General features: G+C 46.3%; 4 protein-coding genes across 6 annotated transcripts; 1 reads left to right on the top strand and 3 right to left on the bottom strand.

The window, feature by feature from the left end:
- The first annotated feature begins 3,059 nt into the window (after positions 1-3,059).
- Positions 3,060-8,008, top strand: LOC136506169 (putative MO25-like protein At5g47540). Of its 3 annotated transcripts, XM_066501286.1 has the most exons (11): positions 3,060-3,392; positions 4,549-4,716; positions 4,816-4,934; positions 5,194-5,268; positions 5,388-5,481; positions 5,662-5,721; positions 5,864-5,935; positions 6,095-6,193; positions 7,264-7,308; positions 7,419-7,524; positions 7,634-8,008. In XM_066501286.1, exons 1-11 carry the CDS (start codon positions 3,195-3,197, stop codon positions 7,702-7,704), a joined length of 1,107 nt encoding a protein of 368 aa, XP_066357383.1. In that variant the 5' UTR covers positions 3,060-3,194; the 3' UTR covers positions 7,705-8,008. The 3 variants fall into 3 exon arrangements, with proteins under 3 accessions (XP_066357383.1, XP_066357397.1, XP_066357390.1); XM_066501300.1 differs by lacking the exon at positions 5,194-5,268; XM_066501293.1 differs by lacking the exon at positions 7,264-7,308.
- A 610-nt stretch (positions 8,009-8,618) lies between these two features.
- Positions 8,619-9,149, bottom strand: LOC136506159 (uncharacterized). The gene has a single exon (XM_066501277.1). It carries the CDS (start codon positions 9,011-9,013, stop codon positions 8,759-8,761), a length of 255 nt encoding a protein of 84 aa, XP_066357374.1. The 5' UTR covers positions 9,014-9,149; the 3' UTR covers positions 8,619-8,758.
- A 1,912-nt stretch (positions 9,150-11,061) lies between these two features.
- On the bottom strand, positions 11,062-15,841 carry LOC136506150 (nuclear pore complex protein NUP96-like). Its single transcript, XM_066501268.1, has 6 exons — positions 15,600-15,841; positions 12,671-15,231; positions 12,441-12,564; positions 11,994-12,139; positions 11,822-11,919; positions 11,062-11,540 (listed from the first exon to the last, which is right to left on the bottom strand). The coding sequence occupies exons 2-6, from the start codon at positions 14,660-14,662 to the stop codon at positions 11,354-11,356; spliced, it is 2,547 nt and encodes an 848-aa protein (XP_066357365.1). The 5' UTR covers positions 14,663-15,231; positions 15,600-15,841; the 3' UTR covers positions 11,062-11,353.
- Positions 15,842-16,801: 960 nt separating this feature from the next.
- LOC136506140 (alanine--glyoxylate aminotransferase 2 homolog 1, mitochondrial-like) lies at positions 16,802-20,237 on the bottom strand. Its single transcript, XM_066501258.1, has 9 exons — positions 19,854-20,237; positions 18,901-19,131; positions 18,630-18,800; positions 18,298-18,441; positions 17,987-18,166; positions 17,632-17,857; positions 17,400-17,513; positions 17,209-17,295; positions 16,802-17,126 (listed from the first exon to the last, which is right to left on the bottom strand). Exons 1-9 carry the CDS (start codon positions 20,091-20,093, stop codon positions 17,083-17,085), a joined length of 1,437 nt encoding a protein of 478 aa, XP_066357355.1. The 5' UTR covers positions 20,094-20,237; the 3' UTR covers positions 16,802-17,082.
- Positions 20,238-20,394: the final 157 nt, after the last annotated feature.

The following is a 20,394-nucleotide window of genomic DNA, read 5'->3' as shown; positions in this document are numbered from 1 at the left end:
ATGGACACTCCTTGGGTGGAACCGGCAGTCCCTGGCGCAGTCGGGTGGCACGTCTTCTGGCTCTTTGAGGACACTAGCCGGCTCTTCTCAGCCGGTGACAGATGCCACTTCTGCAGTGCGTATACCACCACATCATAGCGCTAGGAAGGACCCTGCAAACAAGGACGACGAGGACGATGACGACGACGATGACCCCTCGGGCTTCTGTAGACAGCACCACCAGTGGGACGATTGGCCGCAGAATGAGATCGGCATGTCTCAGATAGGTGGTGCCCCGCTTGGTACCCAAGGAGCCTCACATGTAGTAACAAAGGTAGTTTCTTTAAATATATAGGCTACATGAACTAACGATCATAAAGATTATAAATAATCGTGCATATCATATATTTGCAGGGTACGAGCCTTACGCATCGACAACGCGACCACACCGACGTTGGCTACACTCTCAATGTGTTGCCAACAAATCCGAAGAGACAGAGGCGTCCGAGGGATCCTTACACTTCTAGGTCTTAGTTTGTTAGGTCGAACGAATATTGTCGTCCGAAATTTACAGACACCCGTTTGTTGTACGTTTTTCTTTTCCCGTTCGCCTTGCTTGCGCGACGACTAGGGGCGACCGCTGCCGGCCGACGCCGAGCTGCCCAAGGTCCTCGTCGAACCAAGAAAAATGTTATGTTGCAGCTTGTGAACTTGCGCACGGATTTCATTTATTTGCTTCATATTCGTTTCAATGCGTTGCGACAGCACTGCCGGCGAGATTAACTAGCAACCAGTTCGAGAACCGGTAGTCCCGGCATATCTCGCTGCCGGTGGCCGGCATCTTGACCCAGATCCTCCCGAGATTGGTCATCGCCGCCACGAAATCGCCGAAGAAGGCACCCTGGTTGGACGCGCAGTAGTCGACCGTGCTGCGTGACCTCATGTTGGACTAGAGCACTTGCTCGGAGCCCACCGGCGAGGGGTCGAGGAAGGCGAAGGCGTTGGGGTCGGAGCTGCAGGTGTCGTTCAGCTGCGACGCGAAGCCGGGGTCCATGGTCGCGTCGCTGCCGATCCTCACCGACAGCAGACGATCTTCTACCTGCATCTAGGTTCTGCCGCGCCGTGGTCTATGGCGCGGCAGACCCTGCCACATCATCGGTCAGCAGCCCCAATCGTCGCCACATCATCCTCCCGCTGCGCCACCATGCATGGCGCGACACTGGCGTTTCGCCGCGCCATGGCAATAGACACGGCCAAAAGTGTTAGTTTTGAAAAAAAAAATTAAACAGTGTTAGATTTGAAAATAGTTTACAAAATATGTTAAGAATAAAAAAAATCGCCAGAATTGGTATCCACTGGAAATTAGGAAATGGGAGGAATGTGAGATTTTGGGAGGACCGATGGCTGGGAAATACTAGTTTAGCTATTATCTACTGGCCCATGTACGTCGCTAATGAACAGCATGGCAAAACGTGGAGGAAGTTTGGGATGGTATGGATCTAAAGCTCACATTTAGAAGAACGGTGTCAGAACAGGTAATGAACCTTCGGTGGGAATTAGTTAGCTTAATCAATGGTATTGTCCTCTCTGAAGAGGAAGACCAGATTGTGTGGGCCTATACTTCTTCTGGGAAATACATAGTTCAATCCTTATATGCTGTAGTTAACTTTAGGGGGATTACCCCAGTGTTTGTTAATTTGGTTTGGAAATTGCCTGTCCCTCCAAGAGTACAGTTTTTCCTTTGGCTGTTATCCAGTAATAAGCTGCTGACCAGAGATAATTTGGCCAAGAGAAGAGAGATAAGTGACGCTACATGTCTTTTATGCACTGAAAAGGAATCGATTTTACATCTGTTCGGGGGGCGGGGGAGTTAGGGCAAAACTTTGAATCCGTTGCACGATTCTGGGTGGCTAATAAAAGACACAAAGTGACAAATATTGTTTCAACTGCGACCTTATGGTCTATCTGGAATTTTCGAAATGAAATTTGTTTTCAGGGGCGCAAGTGGATGGGCCTGAAGGATGTACTACTCAAGATCGCCAGGATGTTAAAGAGATGGAGGCCTATGATGCAACAAGAGCTGGGAGAAAAAATCGAAGGGGTGATCAACCAACCGGAGCAAAAAGCCTTATCACCACCTTAGCTGATCTGGAGCAGCCAGGAGGGCTCGTCATCAGAGTTGGCACCATCGGATGCTCGACATATGGTCTCCAGCGCTGCGGCTCCAATTCTACATGAGCATTATGTGTTTTCTTTACATCGTGGTCAGGAGCTGGTAGCTGATGGTTCTATTTCAAGTATTTCTGTGAATTCGCCTTTAGGCCAAACATGTAAGGCGGGCGCGCCTTAAAACGCTGAACTGAAATGTAGTCTGGCTTTTTGAAATACAAAAGCAGGGAAGCCTCCTTTTCTATATAAAAAAAGAGGGAACAGCGAATAATGAGCCAGTTTCATGGGCCGCTCTCCCTGACTAACCAGCCTATTTGCGTCTAACTGCGAAAGAAGAAAAAGAGGGAATAAAAAAAAGACAATTCGGCCCAGTAGCGTGCGGAGAAGCCCAGAGACATCTGTTTGTTGTACGTTTTTCTTTTCCCGTTCGCCTTGCTTGCGCGACAACTAGGGGCGACCGTCGCCGGCCGACGCCGAGCTGCCCAAGGTCCTCGTCGGGCCCTTTGCCGGCGACGAACATCCACCACACCAGCCACCAGGTATCCCGTCCATTCTCTTCCCTTCCTGCTGTGCAAAACTGGCACCAAAACCAAGGTTTTAAATAGCTGGCTATACCATTTAGCTTTATGTGTCCGAAAATAGGCTATAGCGTCAGCTAAGGGCTAACTTGTACATAGAAAAACTTAGCTAAATCCTTCTCAAACAGCAATATCCGGAAATAGCAGAGGTTATAGCCGGAGATTTAAAACCTTACCAGAACCCTAATAGCGCGCGTAATCTATTTTCCTATCTGTATTCGGATCTGATCGAATCACAAGTGTATATGTACATGTATTTTATGCCTATATTTTTTTATCGGGTGTATATACATGTGTACACCCATGCCCTTTATTGGGTCCGCGCCCCTGATTGAACATAGACACCTTTTAGGTCTTGGACAACGCACGTACGTCGCCAGCGGCGGCGGTCTCGTCGGAGAGCGGAGAGTCTAGCGCGCGGCCGGCCAGGCGAGCGCGATCCTCGATCGGACAGGTTGGTCGATCTCGATGACGGGGTGCCTGTGGCCGTGCGTGGGAGCGGCGGTGGCTGGGGATGGGGCCGGCCACCGGAAGGCGGGGCTGTTCCGCTCCAAGCCCAGGACCCCCGCGGAGGTGGTGCAGCACGTCAGGGACCTGGTCACCTACGTCCTCGACAACAAGGACGGCTCCTGCGGCGGCAAGCGCGACGCCAAGCTTGAGCACAGGGTAACACGCCTTTTTTTGAAATTATAAAATTCCTGCTGATTGCATGCTTATATCGATCCCTTGTACGTACATATATGTACTGTACTTTGTTATTTAATTTATGCTTCCCAGTAAAGTGATTATTGCGAACCGGCGTTTATACAACTTAAAACTGTATCGATGCTCGATGCTTGTTAGGGATAGATGTATTCGTGTCGTTCCATCGATCTGTTCTTGCTTTATGGATAGATTTGTCCGTTTCTGTTCTTTGCTTCCGTTTATAGTGCATGATCTTTTGACGCCGGTGTCACCGCATTGGAGCTGTTCCATTCGTGCAACTATATATATCAGGAAAAAAACAAAAACTCCTGCGGGGCAGCCCCGGGTATTGCATTAAGAAGACGACCTTCTCATGCAGGTGAGGAAACCTCCGAACCCATGCCCATCCCATACACAACGGCACCGTAGCCCATGTGACAACGACCACGACTTAGGCTAGGTCTTAGACTTGCTTTGGCGTGGGACAGATGATGGTATTTTTTAACTTTAGCCTCAAAATTCGTTCCCACAGGGAGTCGAACTCAGGAACTGAGGAGTGCTACTTAGACCACCTAACCAACTCAACTAGAGACCCTTTCACAATTATATATCAGGAGATTTTCTTGTGCAATTGCTCATTTTTTTCCAGCACAAGACGTATATACCCCATGGTTGCTTTGGCCTCTCCTATAGAACTAGCAACCTGAATATTTTACTGTTCCTAAGAATTAATAGATGGTAAAGTCCGTATTTATTTTATTTTTTTGGTTGTCGTTGTGAAAAACTGTAAATATTTTATCATACCACATATACTTACAAAAATGTGATGAAAAGACACACTATACATCAAGTAGCATATAACTTCATATATAGAGATCAAATAACCAATATAAGTTGTCTATGCTGTATGCAAGATATTTATCTTAATGCATCTTCTGAAATTGCTTGTTGAGGATGATTGTAATTGCTTGTTGAGGATGGTTGTAGGGGGTTCAACCTTTACACATTGAAACGACTAGGAACTTTTGGTTTTGGTTTGTATCTTGTTAGTTTAAATAATCAGCAATAGAAATTTAAAAATAACAAAAAATGGCCTTTGATCTGAAGTAGCAATTAAATCCACATGATTGGCTTGCAGATGGTAGAACTAAGCAAAGGGATCAAAGAGATGAAAGGCATTCTCTACGGTAATGGCGAAGAAGATCCTTGTGAAGAAGCTTGCAAGCAATTGACTAAGGAGTTCTTCAAGAAGAACAATGACACCTTCCGTCAACTAATTGTTTGCCTTCAATACGTGGACTTGGAAGTACGTCGATATCTATACATTTTGAAAAAAAAAATCTTCTAATCACGTTTTGTTCTAGTAAAAAACACCACTTCTAAAATATTTATAATTTTTCCTTAGACGCAAAAGGATGTTACTCAAGTGATTGCAAATTTGCAAAGGCAAAAGGTTGATTCAAGATTGGTTGCCTCCGAGTACTTGGAAGCTAACTTGGATCTTTTGGATATTTTGATGTCTGGGTAAGTATCTAGTCGACTCATAATCATCTCTATGGCCTTAAGTTACTTTTAATGTGCACATAGATGGCCTTAAGTTACCTTAATGTGCATGTGCATTTATATAACTATAGTATTCAGACTATATAATATATAATCTTCTAAAATCAAATGGGTTATCGTTTCTATTCTTCATTTAGAGACGATCTGAAAATTGTTTGAAATCTGTGTGAATATCATTTTTGAAATAACATGGTATTAGTTCCACCAACTTGCATTGAAGGTACGAAAACTTGGACATTGCAATACATTACAGTACTCTATTGAGAGATTGCATACGCCACCAAGTTGCTGCAAGGTATGTGCAATAATCTTAATTTGTCATCTACCATGATAAGAAAAAGGTTAATGACATGTGCTGCGTCAAACTCATATGTTAAAATATTTTGCTTAGTGTAATCAATGATTGTTTTGTAGGTACGTATTGGAATCTCCACACTTCAGGACTTTCTTTGATCATATACAGTTTCCAGACTTCAATATACAATCAGATGTCTTTAAAACTTTTAAGGTGAGTACATGCCATGACTTTAGAACTAAAAGGCACAATTGTACGATTACGTTATACTTTGCCCTCACCTGATAATTGTTAACAATTATAAAGTATATCCCTATATATTGGTAGATTTTTGTTAAATTTGTTGTCATTGATGGGTGATAGTTTTTGTTCTTTAATTAATTTATTTAACAGGAACTCATGACACGGCATAAATCAACTGTTGCTGAGTTCTTTTCCAAGAATTATGATTGGGTAAGTGCAAAACTAAGACTTGTGGTTTTGTATTTGTCTGCATATATAATATAACATATAAAAACATATATATGCCTCTGTAACTTTATTGAAGCACAGATGATTGTAAATTGTAATCTCTAACCGTAAGCTATGGTATCAGTTCTTTGCGGAATTCAACTCGAAACTGATATTATCTGCTTCCAACTACTTCATCCGAAGGCAAGCCGTTCAAGTACATTCCTTTCCCTTCTCGTTGTTTAGCATTAATATAATGTCTATTTACTTTGGAGAGTTTGCTTGTCATCACATACATTCAATCAGCACTCATAAATTCACGAACGTCATTTGATCTTATCCCATTTGCCCTATGTGTAAATGGTATTCCTCTCAGCTCTTGCGAGACATTCTTTTGGAAAGGTCAAACATTGCAGTGATGATGCGCTATGTTAGTTCGAAAGAGCACCTCATGATTCAAATGAACCTTCTGAGGGTAAGATTTTTTTCCCCTGCATTTTAACTGAGCTGCCCAATCATAATCATGCTCAGCCGCAAAGATGAGCATTCGGGCCGCCCGGCATGGCCCAGTAAGGCACGGCACGGTAGAGCACGCGACGGACCGCCCTAGTCCACCGTGCCTGGCCGACGGCCCAGGCACGGCCTGTCGGGCCACTTTCCGTGCCGGGCCGGCCTGGAAAGGACGGCCTTTTTAGCAGGCCGGCCCAGCCCGAGGCCCACCAAATGCCAGCACCCGGTTTCTCAAAAAAAAACAAATGCCACAACACACAGCAGCCAGAGAGAGAGAGAGGGGGGGAAGGGAACGCCGGATCCGGCCGTGGAAGGTAGCGACGGCCGCCAGCACACTCGCCCCAAGGCACTTAGTGGCGCCGTGGAGGAGCAGGTCGACGCCGCGCTCGCCCCCCGATCTGGCCACGGAGGAGGAGGTTGACGCCGCCGTGCTCGAGGCCGGCGCGGTGGAGGCGTGGAGGAGGCCGGGCGCGCGCCGCGGGGAGCCGTGGTCGTCTGCCGGTGGTGCGGAGGCCATGGGGCGAGGAGTGGAGTGGAGGCGCGCTCGGCCAGCGGGTGCCCGCGCCTCGGGGAGGAGGAGGCGCGCCTAGATCTGATGCGATGGAGGGGAAGCGGCGGATGCGGAGTCGTGACCTGGGAGGGGGGTTGCACAGTCGAGACGGAGATACTATGGCCGAGTTAGTGTATGGGCCTTGGGAGTTGGTGTTGGGCCATAGATATAGCGGGCCTTCACCGGGCCTTTGGCTATTTACCGGGCCGTGTCGCCCGGCGTGCCTGGGGTGTGGCCCAGGCACGGCCCGGAGAGTCGGGCCGTGCTGGCCCAGGCCCGCACAACACCGGTCCATGCCGTGCTTGGGCCGGGCCAAAAAAAACCGTGCTGCTTGCTGCATGCTCATCTTTACTCAGCCGCCATTACCATTGTTAGTACTTTAATTTTGTGTGACTGGTCGAATGCGCTCTCCCGGTTCAGACTTTGAATCTCATATATACGCACGCTTATCTTACTTGTTTGCTTGTTACGTTTCACGTTGCCAGGACGAAAGCGTAGCTATTCAAGTAGAGGCTTTCCATGTCTTTAAGGTACTATATACGTCAGTCAAAGTCCCCTGCCTGTCCCGCTGCTGATGCAAACAAATTCTCGTTGGTTGAATTGATAAAGAAAAATGTCGTCTCTGCCTATACATGTGCAGCTGTTCGTCGCTAACCAGGAGCAGCCACCTGAGATCACCAGCATACTGCGCGCCAACAGAAGCAAGCTCCTGAGGTTCCTGAAAGACTTCACCACCGTGGAGAAAGGTAAATTTGCGGCACGTACGATAACCTCTCCGCATGCATGCACCCAGTTAACCAAAATTCTACATGTTCCAAGACGATGGACCAACTTGAATTCACTTGTTGAATGCAGACGATAAGAAGTTCGAGGCCGACAAAGCTACGGTCATCTCGGAGATCCTAGCGCTAGCTGAAAAGCAGTAGACAGACATGTTGGAAGCGTCGAGATGCAAAGTGCAGTAGCTAGCTAGTGTCTGTCTCCGTGTGTTTGTGTTTCATATACGGAGTGAAGCGTGAAGGTGAAGCCTGTGCCGGCTCATTGGTTTCTTTAATTTGGGCCGCCGCGGCGCCGCGCCACAAGTGAGCGCGCAGCGTGCTGCAGTGCTGACAGGTTGTTGTCTTTACCGTAGTAGTGACAAAGTACCTATCCTGTGCCATGTACCAGTCGTGTCGTGCTTTAGGGCGTGTTTAGTTGGTAAAATTTTTTGGTTTTGACCACTGTAGCACTTTCATTTGTATTTGACAATTAGTGTCTAATTATAGACTAATTAGGTTCAAAAGTTTCGTCTTGCGATTTCTCACCCAACTGTGCAATTAGTTTTATTTTTTGTCTATATTTAGTACTCCATGCATGCGCCGTAAGATTCGATGTGACACTTTAGGGTGAAAATTTTTAGGGCCTAATTTTTGGAGTGGATGGATACTCTCATGTCGCGTGTGTGTCGACTGGTGTGTTGGACAAGGTACGGCTGGACCGCTGGAGGCCGCGAGTCGCCACATGGAGTGGCCCGGTAGCCTGTTATCCGTCCGCCCTTACTGCGGCCGTGGGCTGCCGGCCTGCTCTGAAACTGCAACCACGTCCGGCCCACAAGACAGCATAAATAGCCTGCTGGTTCCTCCAAAAAAAAACAGCTGGTATACCACCGTGGTACAAAAGTCGCGCCACTGGATTTCTTGTTTTCTGCTCTGAAAAGGTGCAGTACCAAGTAGCAACCCGAGAAAACTTGCGCTCAAGAAGCCACAGCCAACCGGTGAAGCGCTCGGTGTTTTCCGTGCAGGCGTTCGTAGTAGCACAGAGATTGTTGTTTGCGCAGACATATGAGCATATCCATGGAGTCTGGAGCAAACAGGAATAGAATTTCTGTTCCGGATTACGGCGCAGGCGCAGCGACTAATGGATGTACAGGTTACACCAGCATAGTATGGTGCAGGACTCGATTACTGCTCACCCAGGAGAAAGACACGAAAGGCGACACTACTAGGCGGAGAAGAAGCCGTCGGCAGCGGCCAGGGCGAGCCCGGTCTTGGGCTCCAGGTGCACGGCGACGCTGACCCTCACCCCGGACGCGGCGGCGGAGGCGGACTCCACCCACGAGCTCCACACCTTGGCCACGGCCCCGAAGTTCCTCCTCTCGCCGCCGCTGCCGCTGTCCCCACCGGCGCCGGCCCCAGGGGCGCCTCTCTTCAAATTCTTCTCGAACTGCTCCGTCACCAGCAACGCGATGTCCGCCATCCTCTCTCTAGTCTCTCTTCACTGAGCACGATCTCGCTCGGAAACACTCTGCCCTCGTTTGCCCTGCACTGGTCTCTGTGGATGCTATCTGTGAACCGTGATGAACGATGAGCGGGACCGGGCTGGTATATATAGTCCCGCGCCGCGCCCGGGTCGGTGGCGATTGGGTCTGCTTCCGGATAAGCATCGCTTTTCAATTCTGCTGCCGCGTCGACGGTTTGTGCAGCGATCTGATGGGTCGTCGCTGGTTTGGTTTCTTCGCTTGATGGCGGACCCTGTCTCTTTCTCTGGTCTCCAAATTTAATCCCGTTGGCCGGTGAGGAGGCGGCGGCGACGTGCCGTGGGCGGCTGGGCGCCGCACTGCCGCGGCATGTTGCACGTTCTGTAGCAACACGTCCTGTCCGTCTGTCTCAGCGATTTTCCTATTTTTATATTACATTAACTATTAATTATTATTAGTCTATATATCTCCTTTCGCTTTGACTTTTTATACATATGGATGAGAAAAAAAAAAGTTAAAACGAATTATAATTTAGAATGGAGGGATTATATCATTAGTAGTAGTAGTAGTCTATATAAGTTGCCAATCGTTTTGTGCTTGTACTACTACTAATGATGCAAGCAAATACGCTAATGGTTCCGTTCGGATTACCCTATATTCGGCTTGTTCGGCTTGTTTTTTCAGCCGAAACAGTGTTTTTCTCTCACAACAATTTAGCCAGAGCGGTGTTTTCAGCCAGTTTCAGCAACGATTCCGTCAGTCGAACGGCCCAATAACGCAACACGGATTTAACATGTTTTTTTTTACTACGGGAAGTATTTCCACGTCCCATGTGCTTGATGTGTCTTGCGAGACGTCTCGCTCAGTCGCTCTTGGATGTGAACGTAAAGAATAAACAGTAACATGTTGCAAATCTCCCTGTGGCGCCCCGTCGATGTCTTTCTTTCACCGTCGATCAGCACATGCTCGTGCTCCCCGTGTGCGTTTGTGCGGTGCAGATGAGATGAGTGCCCCCCGCCCCCTTTTCCCGGTCGTTTTCCGTCTAGACACTTCCTAGAGTCCTAGGTGCGGTACCACCCGCTTGGATGCCGGCGGTGGTTGCAGTGTACCAAGCAGTAGCGCCGACCAGAGTCACGCCATGCGCCCATGCCCGTGCCCGTGCCCGTGCCCGTGCCCATGCAGTGTACCAAGCAGATGCGCCGACCACGCACTAGTATTCTAGAGGACTTGGTTCAATCACAAACACCGGTTAGATAGGTCATCATCACAGATGATGTATCCAGATCTTAGCTGACTCATGGCCCTCATCATTGTCCTCGCCTCCTTCGACAGGTGGGCTACTACTAACCACACCTGCACGCCTGCATCTCTGCAAATAATTCTAAACCATCGCATCTCTGCAAATAATTCTAAACCATCGCACTAACCCACAGAAAGTGGTGTCTTTTTGTTGGAGGTACACGTCTCGCATCGTCCTGCAGTGCAGGGAGGGACGATTTCTCGAGCTAACTGTCCACAGAAACAGCGAGGTTGCAGAGCTGATCAGCAGAGCAGAATAACGACCAGGGATGTGCCTTGCCGTGCCTTTGCTAGCGCCAGGCTTTGCGCCACCAAGATGCCTGCAGCCTGCCTTTTCCCCGAGGGCACCAGAAAACAAGAAGAAACCCATGTGTGCCGCGTCGCCGTCAGTCCACGGTATTAGGCCGCGGCATCGGGCGCCAGTTTCGGTAAACAAACCAAAGCAGCTTCGCAAGTTTGCGCAAAAGCAGTTTTGGCTCACTCACTCCCACAGCGTGACTGACCTGATACTGAGACGTGCACGGCAGAGCAAGATCAACACTCTACTCGGGGAGAACTGAACCTGCACGGATTCTTCAATAATCTTGAATGTATCCCAAAACATACACGGGTCGCCGTAACGCTGTCCTTTCCGTAATAATCATAAAAAAATAAGCCGAGGAAAACAAACACCCTGGAAAACAAACACCCTTGGACTTGGATGCAGGTACAGCTCGCAAGTCAAATTTACCCTGTTCGCTTCATCGTTTCTGTGGCTTATAAGCTAGCTGATGCTGTTTTATTGTTAGAGAAAAATACTGTATCATGACTAATAAGCATGGCTAATACGAACAGAGACTCTCGACAACAGAAAAAAACCGATACATGTTTTCAGTAGTTCACACGGCGTGCCAAATTCACCGGAGCAACAACAGGTTATACATTTCTAATTTTCTACTAGTACCACACATGAGACAACTCTTTGGTGTGTGTTGAACACTGCAGATCATCAAAAAAAGACTCCCAGGGAGCCTGTGGAGACGATAGCATGGACCCTCCTGTTATGAATCGCTGCAAAGAATTTCAGTGAAGACGCTGAGTGCATCCTGCAGGTACGACGACCTGATTTCATCAGGAACTGGAGCGTTGAGCATCGTCTGAAGACATCCCATGGGTAGATTCAGCGTCTCGCTTGGGGTGTCCACAAGAAGCTCGCATAGCTCCTCTGCTATCTTCGAGTAGCATGCTCTGTCATACCTAACACTGTCAGCAAGCCCAGAGAGTATTCTGAAACAAAACCTAAACAAGCTACAGATACATATGTTTCTGAATTGGTGCTAATCAGCTGAAAGTTGAACAATTTAACATAACAGTGAACTTCCTCAGGTTTCTTGGGTTTGCTGTTTGCATGAGCTTAAAGGGCCAATTCCATTAAAACGTGTGTAAAGAAGCTAATGGTTTCTGGTGGACATAGGTTCTTAGTTTCTTCAAATAGTGGATCAGTCGCATAATGTAGAATCAAATGTTACCTTGACTCAACAGGTAATTTGCTTCCCCAGACTAACAATGAATCATTTAATCGGCCAAAGAAACTTCTGCATGATTCACTTATCTCCTCGAGTGAATCCTGAAAGAAAAAGTATACTGATCTCAGTCACAAATCTTCAAGCAAATGTTTGTCTTTGAAGAAAGGGCTCATACCGAATCATCCATGGCATTTCTTTCTTGCATTGAGTTCTTTAGAATGTAGAAGTCTATGTATATTCCGGCACCAAGGTCCCAGTCAGCAATTTCAGACTTATGGTTCTCCAAGGCACTTGTGATCTTCCAGAACTCCTGATGGTTAGCTGAGCCAAAATAACAATGAATCAAGTGACTGCATATTCATACCAAGAATGCCATGTTTATTAAAAAACAGAAGAGAAATGAAAAATACAACTCCACCAAGCATATAAATAAATCGATGAAGAGGAAAAGAATAGATTATTGAACAGACTCATCATCAGGTTTCTAGCAAATAAGTGCAGCTGTATATTTATGTGGAGCAAAAGCAATATATTTCATCCATGCTGAAAAAAAAAGGCAATACATTTACCAAATAAATAAATTCATTAAAAATTTGTTTATGGCACAGTAAGAAAAACTTACATGACAGAAACATAGAATGAGCAACAGAAGTCATGAAAATAGCATGAGCTTTCTTCCAGTTGCCACACTGAATAAAATTCTCCAGTGCACCCTGCTTATCTCCATAGTATTCGTGATAAAGAGCCTGTATATAGAGCTCATTAGCTATACATGCTTCATGTGTAATGTTTTTCATGCACTGGCATTATAAAATATTTGCAATGCATATTACTAAAGAAAATTCTACTCACCAGAGCTTCATGCATCCATTCTTCTGGTATACCAAGTTCCACAATGTATTGCCTTTGAGCATCATCTCTACTCCATGACTCACAATATTGTGATAAAACTTCCCTGATTAATTTCTCATGAATGTATGGTGCATCGTCAAGATACGGCATGTGTAGAATGACATAGATAGCCCAATGGCACTTCCCAAGACAAAGTAATTGATAAACAAAACTTAAATCTAGCAAGTGAAGATCATTTGAACTGAAAGCACCGACAGCTTCCAAAATCGAACGCTGAAGCCATATCATATGATAATCCAAGGGGTCGAATGAAGATGAGAATGCACTGAACATAGTTTTTAGCAGCCCAAACTTCTCTCCTTGATTGGCATGAAGAAGCATTAGGTAGAAGGAGATATCAAAATGGTCACCTGGGGACCACTGAGGCGCTTCATCAAGAGGTCCTTCATCTATATATACAGGAACAGGATAGGGAACTTTTCCCTCACCAAGGAGTTGATCATAAGAACGAATGATAATATCAAGTGGTGTTTCAGGTGATAATTGATACCACATAATCAAACCAAGGTACCTTTTCCAGTCAATTGGTGAATCAAGAAAAGCAGCCTGTACGTTACCAGCAAGCAACCTATATACCTTTAACCAGTCTTCTTCTATATAATCAAAATCTAGACCATTCATTTTCCACTGATCCAGTGTCTGAGCAAGGTCAGATCGATTTGACATTGACCCACCTGCCTGACTTAGCAAGATTGCCAACCGAACATCACCCCTTGAGACAGCAATTTCTGTGGCCGTGTCCAATTGTCGACCAGTCAAAAGAAGAAGGATATGTTCCAAGTACCTGGCATCATTTAAGGAGCCCACCTCTCCTTGCACCCGATGGCAAACACTGTCCTGTAACCAATTGCTAAAGTCCGCTCTCCTAAACAAAGGAAGTGCTTCAGGGTCTATGTCAACATAGCCTTCTTTTTTGTCTAAAACCATGCCTTCCTGATCATCATCTCCAACAGGCTCCAACTGGTTACCAGTTGCTCTTTCTGAGAACAAGACCCTGATTAACTCCCACACTGTTACTTGATGCATCAACAGCACACGCGTAGACATAGATAAATCACTGACTTCAAGCTGCTTTTCAATGATGTCAATATATGACCTGCAGATGTCAGGCAAAACCAAACGATTTGCCATGACTTTCTGAAGCTTTAATCTGAACGAGTCAGACTCAGTCTCCAGAAACTCATGATCAAGACTCTTATGGAGGTCCATTGGATCAGAAAAACATAGTTCTTTTAGGTCATCCTTAATCTTGTTCTTAGCATCACGCACAACTTTGTCACTTGCAACTTTCTCTATGTAAATAACAGAAGATAGGCCCATTCCAGGATTATTGACCAGACTACCTGAATGTACAAGTAAACCATTTGGTCCCCAACCAACACGAAATGATCTACCCATGAATAAAGCAGCATCCACTACACAATTAGTATACATGTTTCCAGCAACAGGAGTTTCTTGGTCAGCCGGCAGCTTAAAACCATCCACCTTGGTCATACTCACTGGAAATCCTCTGTTTTGCCCAGACATAAGAATACCCTGGGTCGATGGGCCAAGATCTGAAGAATTCATACTGTATTCCAAAAGTGCCTGAGGTTCTTTCCGAACCGGCATACCAGATCTCCTGCCAGCCTTCTGAGAAGACATGTGCAAGGGAGAGAGAGGCCTTAACCTCAAACCTTTACCGCTTGAGGCAGGTGAATCCACATTCATCCTTTCTCTGCTAACGTACCTCTCGTCAGAAGGGAACCCATCCTCCATATATTCATCTTCTTCCTCATTCGAAAACATCACCATCCTCATTTCTTGCATCTTTGCAGGGTCAAGCCCGAGATGAGCAGGCAATGAATGGGAAAGCTCAATTTCATGACCATTTGAAGGTGGATCTCTTTCTCTTACTTCAGTAATTGGCTGCCGAACAGCTGCCTCATCCATCACAGCATCCTCTTCCTCCTCATCCACAAGCCCAAATCTACTAAAATGGTCAACCTCAAATTTCCATTTTCCACTCACTGGATTGAATGAAAGAAACCTAGAGCCTTGCTTTCTTGCACAACACCTTAGCACCTCAACAAGGATACTGGGCTCCGGAAGATCCTTCAGACTCAGCAGCAGGGACACTTCTGCTGCTTAGTTAAGACCATGCCCTACAGGTGGCTTAGAAGTCTCATCTTCATAAACCACCACATAGTGTTTTTCGAACCTGACAATTTCATTCAGGTCAATGCCCCTCACATCGGTGTCGCCCAAGAACCTAACCTGCCCATATCCAGCCCTCCCTATGATGAAGTTTGGAACCCTGCTGCAGTAGCCAGGATCAGCCACCTCCCTCTCTACCAGCTCATCAATTGACGGCCTTGTGAAGTACTCGGAGGAGCGCAGCACAGGGAACACAGTGCTAGCTGCCATGGGTGTTAGTGAGGCGATGACCCAGAATCAGCAGCAGTGAGTGAGGGATCCCTGCCGTGGTGCCATGTACTTCATTGCTCCATACACAACTAACCCTGCTCCACAGAAAACATGGTTCATGGTGAGATGAGAACATTCGCCAAGGTCATGTGACATTTTCTAAAAGAAACACACATACACCTACGTTTTAGGATATTTTTTCAATGCATAAATAATAGCCAATGAGCCACAATTAAATTCTAAAGGCATTAGCAGCATAGCAGGATCATTTCAAATTGCTCTACATTCTTGCAATTGAGCTGTCCTGCTCTTGTTTTTCAGATTTCCAATAAGCCAAACATTCCAACGACTAAAGTTACGGTCACCTGCCGTGTCTCTGCTGGCTCCACTCCACGGACGAATTGACCACGAGAGAGGGCGAGGGGAGAGGAAGAGACTACGAGTGAGGGAACAGGAGAGAAACCTGGGCAGGTGGTGGAGCTCGTCGCTCGCGTGCGGGTGTCAGCAAACGGGGCTCCCCGCTCCCCGGGAAGTCGCGGAGAGGGCGGCGTGCGTCGCCTGGAAGCTGCTTCACGTTGGAGCTCACCGCCGGTGCTGGAGCCCGCCGCCGGCGCCGGATCTCGCCGCAGGTGTGTGTGCAGGCGGGAGGGCGGCGGCGGGCGGGCGGGGTGGGAGACTTGGAGGAGGTGGCTGGACAAGGGTTCGTGTCACAACAGAGAACAGCGTTGTGGGCCAGACGATATTTGGGCTGTGTCCTTAAAAAGGCCATTATGTATTGGCAGACGATGTTTGGGCTGTGTCCTTAAATGGGCTTATCGTTTGGCGCATCGGCTATTCCTTCTATGGCCGGGTCACGACGATGAGGAGTGGACGACGGAGAGGGTGGGACGGACCAGCAACGGAGCCGGTGTCGAGCGAGGGAGACCATGAGAAGCTGCAAAAATCTCCACCACGCGGGCTTTGGGCCCTTTGGAAATAAAGCCTGCCATAAAACAGGGCCGTGTCCTCTGCTAGTAATAATAAGTAGAAACATGTAGAATATAATGAAAACATCTTTACTTATTGTTTCATATGTTTGGTGTACTGTTCTCATTTAGTTCTATTGTTTGCTTCGTGTATGATTGAATGGATGCTTGTGTGGTGTTTTATGATCATGTCCTGGTCGGTGAGCTTTGCGTTGGTGATCAAGAAGCAATCTTTGGTGGTTTGGACTAGCAGAAGATCAGAGTTTAAGGAAACCTATAGCATGAGATCATCCTTGACATCCTATATACCTTTAATCATTTAATTCATACTGCATGTGTCTACCATTGGTTACCACTAAGGATTTCTTCCTAGCTTTGTACTCGTACCTTGACACCTATGGGATTATTGCATTAGGTAGTAATGCTAGTGCTCTATTAAAGACCATGATCTTGTAACTTGATTAATGGATTATGCAATAAATCTAAAAGATACTTCTTAGCAATAGGGAAAAGGGGCTAGAGCATAGTTTTTGTGATGCTATTGATTCCTCTCCTTAAGGGCTTATCTATAAGTAATCAACCAGGATTTACAGTATAACCATGCTTCCTAGCGGTAAAGGGCCGTGTCCTCTGCTAGTAATTATAAGTACGGGGTGCTAGCGGTAAATACGGGAAGATGCACATATACGCATCGATGCCATGCTTGCTCGCTCGCTATTATATTTATTATATAATTAACAATAGTTCTTTTACAAACAGCTCACAAGCTAGAAAAGACATTTTGATTTTCTGACGTTTTCTCCCCTTTCATCCATTTATTCCTGTGGGGGGTTCTATTTCACCATGACACCACCAACACACCAAACCGGGGAGCATGCCCATCAAATCATCTGCTTTCAGTTTCATTTCAGGCCATGCATCCTGCGGTTGCAGGAAGTGTTGGTTCCACGCAGACGCATTCTCAGTTCAAAGCATGTTCCTTCAGAGCCCTGACATTGCGTAGTCCATGGAGTCCACCAAGAAGTCTGTGATAAACAGCATTTTCGTTAGTTGTCCGTGCAATGTGATAATTGAAAGTTTTTTTTAAGACTTCAGAACTGTTCGAACCTGCATCGTCCTTCGAAAAGCACATTGGTGGTTTTATTCTGAAGACGTTACCATGCAGACCCCCCTTTCCAACTAGTACCCCGAGATCTGTTAACAAGATTATGAAGCAAAAAAACATAAATATCAGGGCATGTAGAGATCAATAAATAATCATGGCCATGGAGATGGAGGGGGGAGAAGAGAGACGGCACCTTTGAGCTTCTCAAACAGTTCAGTGGTTTCTGCCTTGGCAGGGGTCTTCTCCTTTCTGTCCGTAACGAGTTCCACCCCAAGCATCAGTCCCCTTCCTCTAACATCACCTATGACTGACAAGAGCGATGCCAAGAGTAGCTGAGTTAGAAGATTTAAAAAAAACAAATGGTTAGCCGAAAAGGTTGGACAACATAAAGAGTACACGAACTGAATCAAGATTAGAAATTTTACTTTCGTGCTTCTCCTGAAGCGATTTTAGACGCTCCACCAAGTGAGCTCCAACATCAGCACAATGTGTCTGGCGTTTCTCCTTGTCAAGTACCTTAAGCACAGCTAATCCACCAGCAGAACAAACTGGATTTCCACCAAATGTGTTAAATTGGATTTTTTGAGCTAACACACTTGCAATCTCAGGAGTTGTTACAATTGCCCCCAATGGTAGGCCATTGCCAATTCCCTGAAAACATGGAAAATAAATAAATTGTCACATCAGCATGGAAAGATGTTGCCACCAAAAAAATTTAAAAAGAGACATTTTCCCGAGGGTTGATTAGTACATGCTTGCATTTTAGAGTACAAGATAGACCTTTGCCATGGTGACTATGTCAGGAATGACACCTTGTGTCTGGAATCCCCAGTAATGACTGCCAGTACGACCAAAACCACTCTGGACTTCATCAGCAATACAAACGCCACCAGCCTTGCGCACATTGTCATAAGCTAACTTTAGGTATCCAGGAGCTAGTTCAATAGCACCTCCCACACCCTACAGCAAAGATAGTGTATCAACAAGATTGCGACAAGGATAAGTTATTTTGAAGTGAGTTTATAAACAAACGATACCTATTATTTCAGTTCGTTGTAGCATTTTATAAATGGTCTGTTCAAAGTTTATACCTGGAATGTTTCTGCAATGAAGCCTGCAACCCTTCCTGAACTTCCATAAGTTATGTGTTCTTCGACTTCCTTAGCATAAGCTGCAGCATCAGACCCGAAAGTCCCCCGATAAGGATCAGGGTTCATGACATGATGTATTTCACCCTGCAAATTTTTGATGAGGCTATGATAGATCTAACTAATAAAAAAATGTATACTTTTTTGCTGGGTAGAACGGAGAGATAAATTATTAATAACTAAGAATCTACTTCTGCAAACATGGTGACTGTGAAAAACATAACCAGTCAAATAATTTGATGAAAGTGCAGTACTTGATTATACAGTACACATACCTGAGGAATTGGGTATTTCCATGTCTGCAAACCAGTCAATCCAATCGTACCGGCACTTCCACCATGATATGCATTTCTGAGTGCAACCATACTGAGATTCCCACTATACAGCCGGGCCATCAACATTGCCAATTCATTCGCTTCAGTCCCAGAATTCACGAAATACGCAACCTGCAGCACCCAAAAACATGACGAGGTCTTCAGCTCTTACCTGCATACATAAATGAAAAGGTGCGTGTTATGGTGGCACCCAGACAGACAGTACATTTACCTTGAGATTGCCAGGCATTTTGGAGGTGAGGGCCTCTGCAAACTCTACAATGGCATGATGCAAGTAAATGGTGGTTGTGTGCTGGAGCAACTTGGTCTGCTCCACCACCGCATTCACAATATCCGGATGGCAATGGCCACAGGACACTGTCACGATGCCCCCAAAGCAATCGAGGTATCTCTTCCCGTTCTCGTCATACAGGTACTGCATCTTCCCCTCCACAATGTTGAGCTGTGAACACAATTGAATAGTAAATTCTTTAGACATCGTGTCAACGTCATTCTGTCACTGCTTCAACGTTTTATAGAGTAAGGGTGTGTTTAGTTCGCGAAATGAAAATTTTTGGATGTCACATCGGATGTTTCGGAGACGTCGGAAGGGGTTTTCGGATACTAATAAAAAAAACTAATTACATAGCTCGCCTGGAAATTGCGAGACGAATTTATTAAGCCTAATTAATCCATCATTAGCGCATGTTAATTACTGTAGCACTTATGGCTAATCATGAACTAATTAGTCTTACACATTCGTCTCGCGATTTCCAACGAAACTGTGCAATTAATTTTTTTTCGTCTATATTTAATACTCCATGCATGTGCCGCAAGATTCAATGTGATAGTTGGGTTTGAAAATTTTTGGGAACTAAACCAGGCCTAAGAAGACTACACGGTGGTTGTTGTGCTACAAGAATTCTTTAACATGATCAGTTTCACCCGAAACTTAGACAGTCAAGGTAAACCACCATATGCAAAATACATTAAAAATTTATTCTCCTAGTAAATTGGTGTCGCAACAAAGATGACGCTGCTTTATGATGAAGGTCAACACATGTTCACTGAACCCGACCTTTTTGGAACATTAATCTAATTTCACCGCACGAAGACAGTTTAACAAAGACGAGCAGACAGTGAAGCGGATTTAATTTAATTAAGATCAACACTCGGAGGGTATACCGGCTTCTGGTAGTAGTGGAAGAGCGACGGGCCGAGCACCGCCTTCCTCTTCTCGAAGATCTCGGCGCCACCCATCCCGGCGTACGGGCGGGGCCGGTGGTCAAACGGCGGCATCTCCGGCGGCGGCCGCGACGGTGCCCGCTCGGGCGCCGCCTCGGACGAGACCAGCCGCCGCAGCATCTCCACCGGGCATCGCCGGCGGCTGGCGACAGCGCCACGGTGAAGCAGCGACGCGGCCATGGACGGAGAACCAGGAATGGAATATGAATTCGCTAGGGCTGGTCGCCTGGTGATTAAGATGAGAAAGAGAGATAGGGCAATGGAAGAGGGATTAAGCACGCGATGTGAGGGAAGGATTAGTGGTAGTGGGTGCGGCGGCCGCCGACCGCCGTACTGGTAATGACGTGGCAAAGGTCCAGATTCCGATAGGGATGCATCCTGATTCTCGTCGTGGGATCTTTATCTTCCTGACGTGGTGCGGCTAAGGATGGCAACGGGTATATACCCGTCGGGTATCGCTGGAACGTTCTCTTCCCCGCTA

Source organism: Miscanthus floridulus, chromosome 1 (assembly GCF_019320115.1).
Source record: "Miscanthus floridulus cultivar M001 chromosome 1, ASM1932011v1, whole genome shotgun sequence".
In the NCBI taxonomy this organism is placed as follows: Eukaryota; Viridiplantae; Streptophyta; class Magnoliopsida; order Poales; family Poaceae; genus Miscanthus; species Miscanthus floridulus.
This window is presented reverse-complemented; position numbering and strand designations above follow the sequence as displayed.

Bases quoted from the DNA above. Each gene is read 5' to 3' on its own strand.
- LOC136506159 (XM_066501277.1), bottom strand. From the start codon at position 9,013: ATGGCGGACATCGCGTTGCTGGTGACGGAGCAGTTCGAGAAGAATTTG.
- LOC136506140 (XM_066501258.1), bottom strand. From the start codon at position 20,093: ATGGCCGCGTCGCTGCTTCACCGTGGCGCTGTCGCCAGCCGCCGGCGA. The intron at 17,858-17,986 runs GTCTATCTTGTA...CCATGTTTTCAG, and splicing joins ACATAGTCACCATGGCAAAG to GGAATTGGCAATGGCCTACC. The intron at 17,514-17,631 runs GTAAAATTTCTA...CGCTCTTGTCAG, and splicing joins GCTTCAGGAGAAGCACGAAA to TCATAGGTGATGTTAGAGGA.
- LOC136506169 (XM_066501286.1), top strand. From the start codon at position 3,195: ATGACGGGGTGCCTGTGGCCGTGCGTGGGAGCGGCGGTGGCTGGGGAT. The intron at 3,393-4,548 runs GTAACACGCCTT...ATTGGCTTGCAG, and splicing joins ACGCCAAGCTTGAGCACAGG to ATGGTAGAACTAAGCAAAGG. The intron at 4,935-5,193 runs GTAAGTATCTAG...CTTGCATTGAAG, and splicing joins TTGGATATTTTGATGTCTGG to GTACGAAAACTTGGACATTG.
- LOC136506150 (XM_066501268.1), bottom strand. From the start codon at position 14,662: ATGGATGAGGCAGCTGTTCGGCAGCCAATTACTGAAGTAAGAGAAAGA. The intron at 12,565-12,670 runs GTGAGTAGAATT...CTCTATATACAG, and splicing joins AATGGATGCATGAAGCTCTG to GCTCTTTATCACGAATACTA. The intron at 11,920-11,993 runs GTATGAGCCCTT...TTTTTCTTTCAG, and splicing joins GAAATGCCATGGATGATTCG to GATTCACTCGAGGAGATAAG.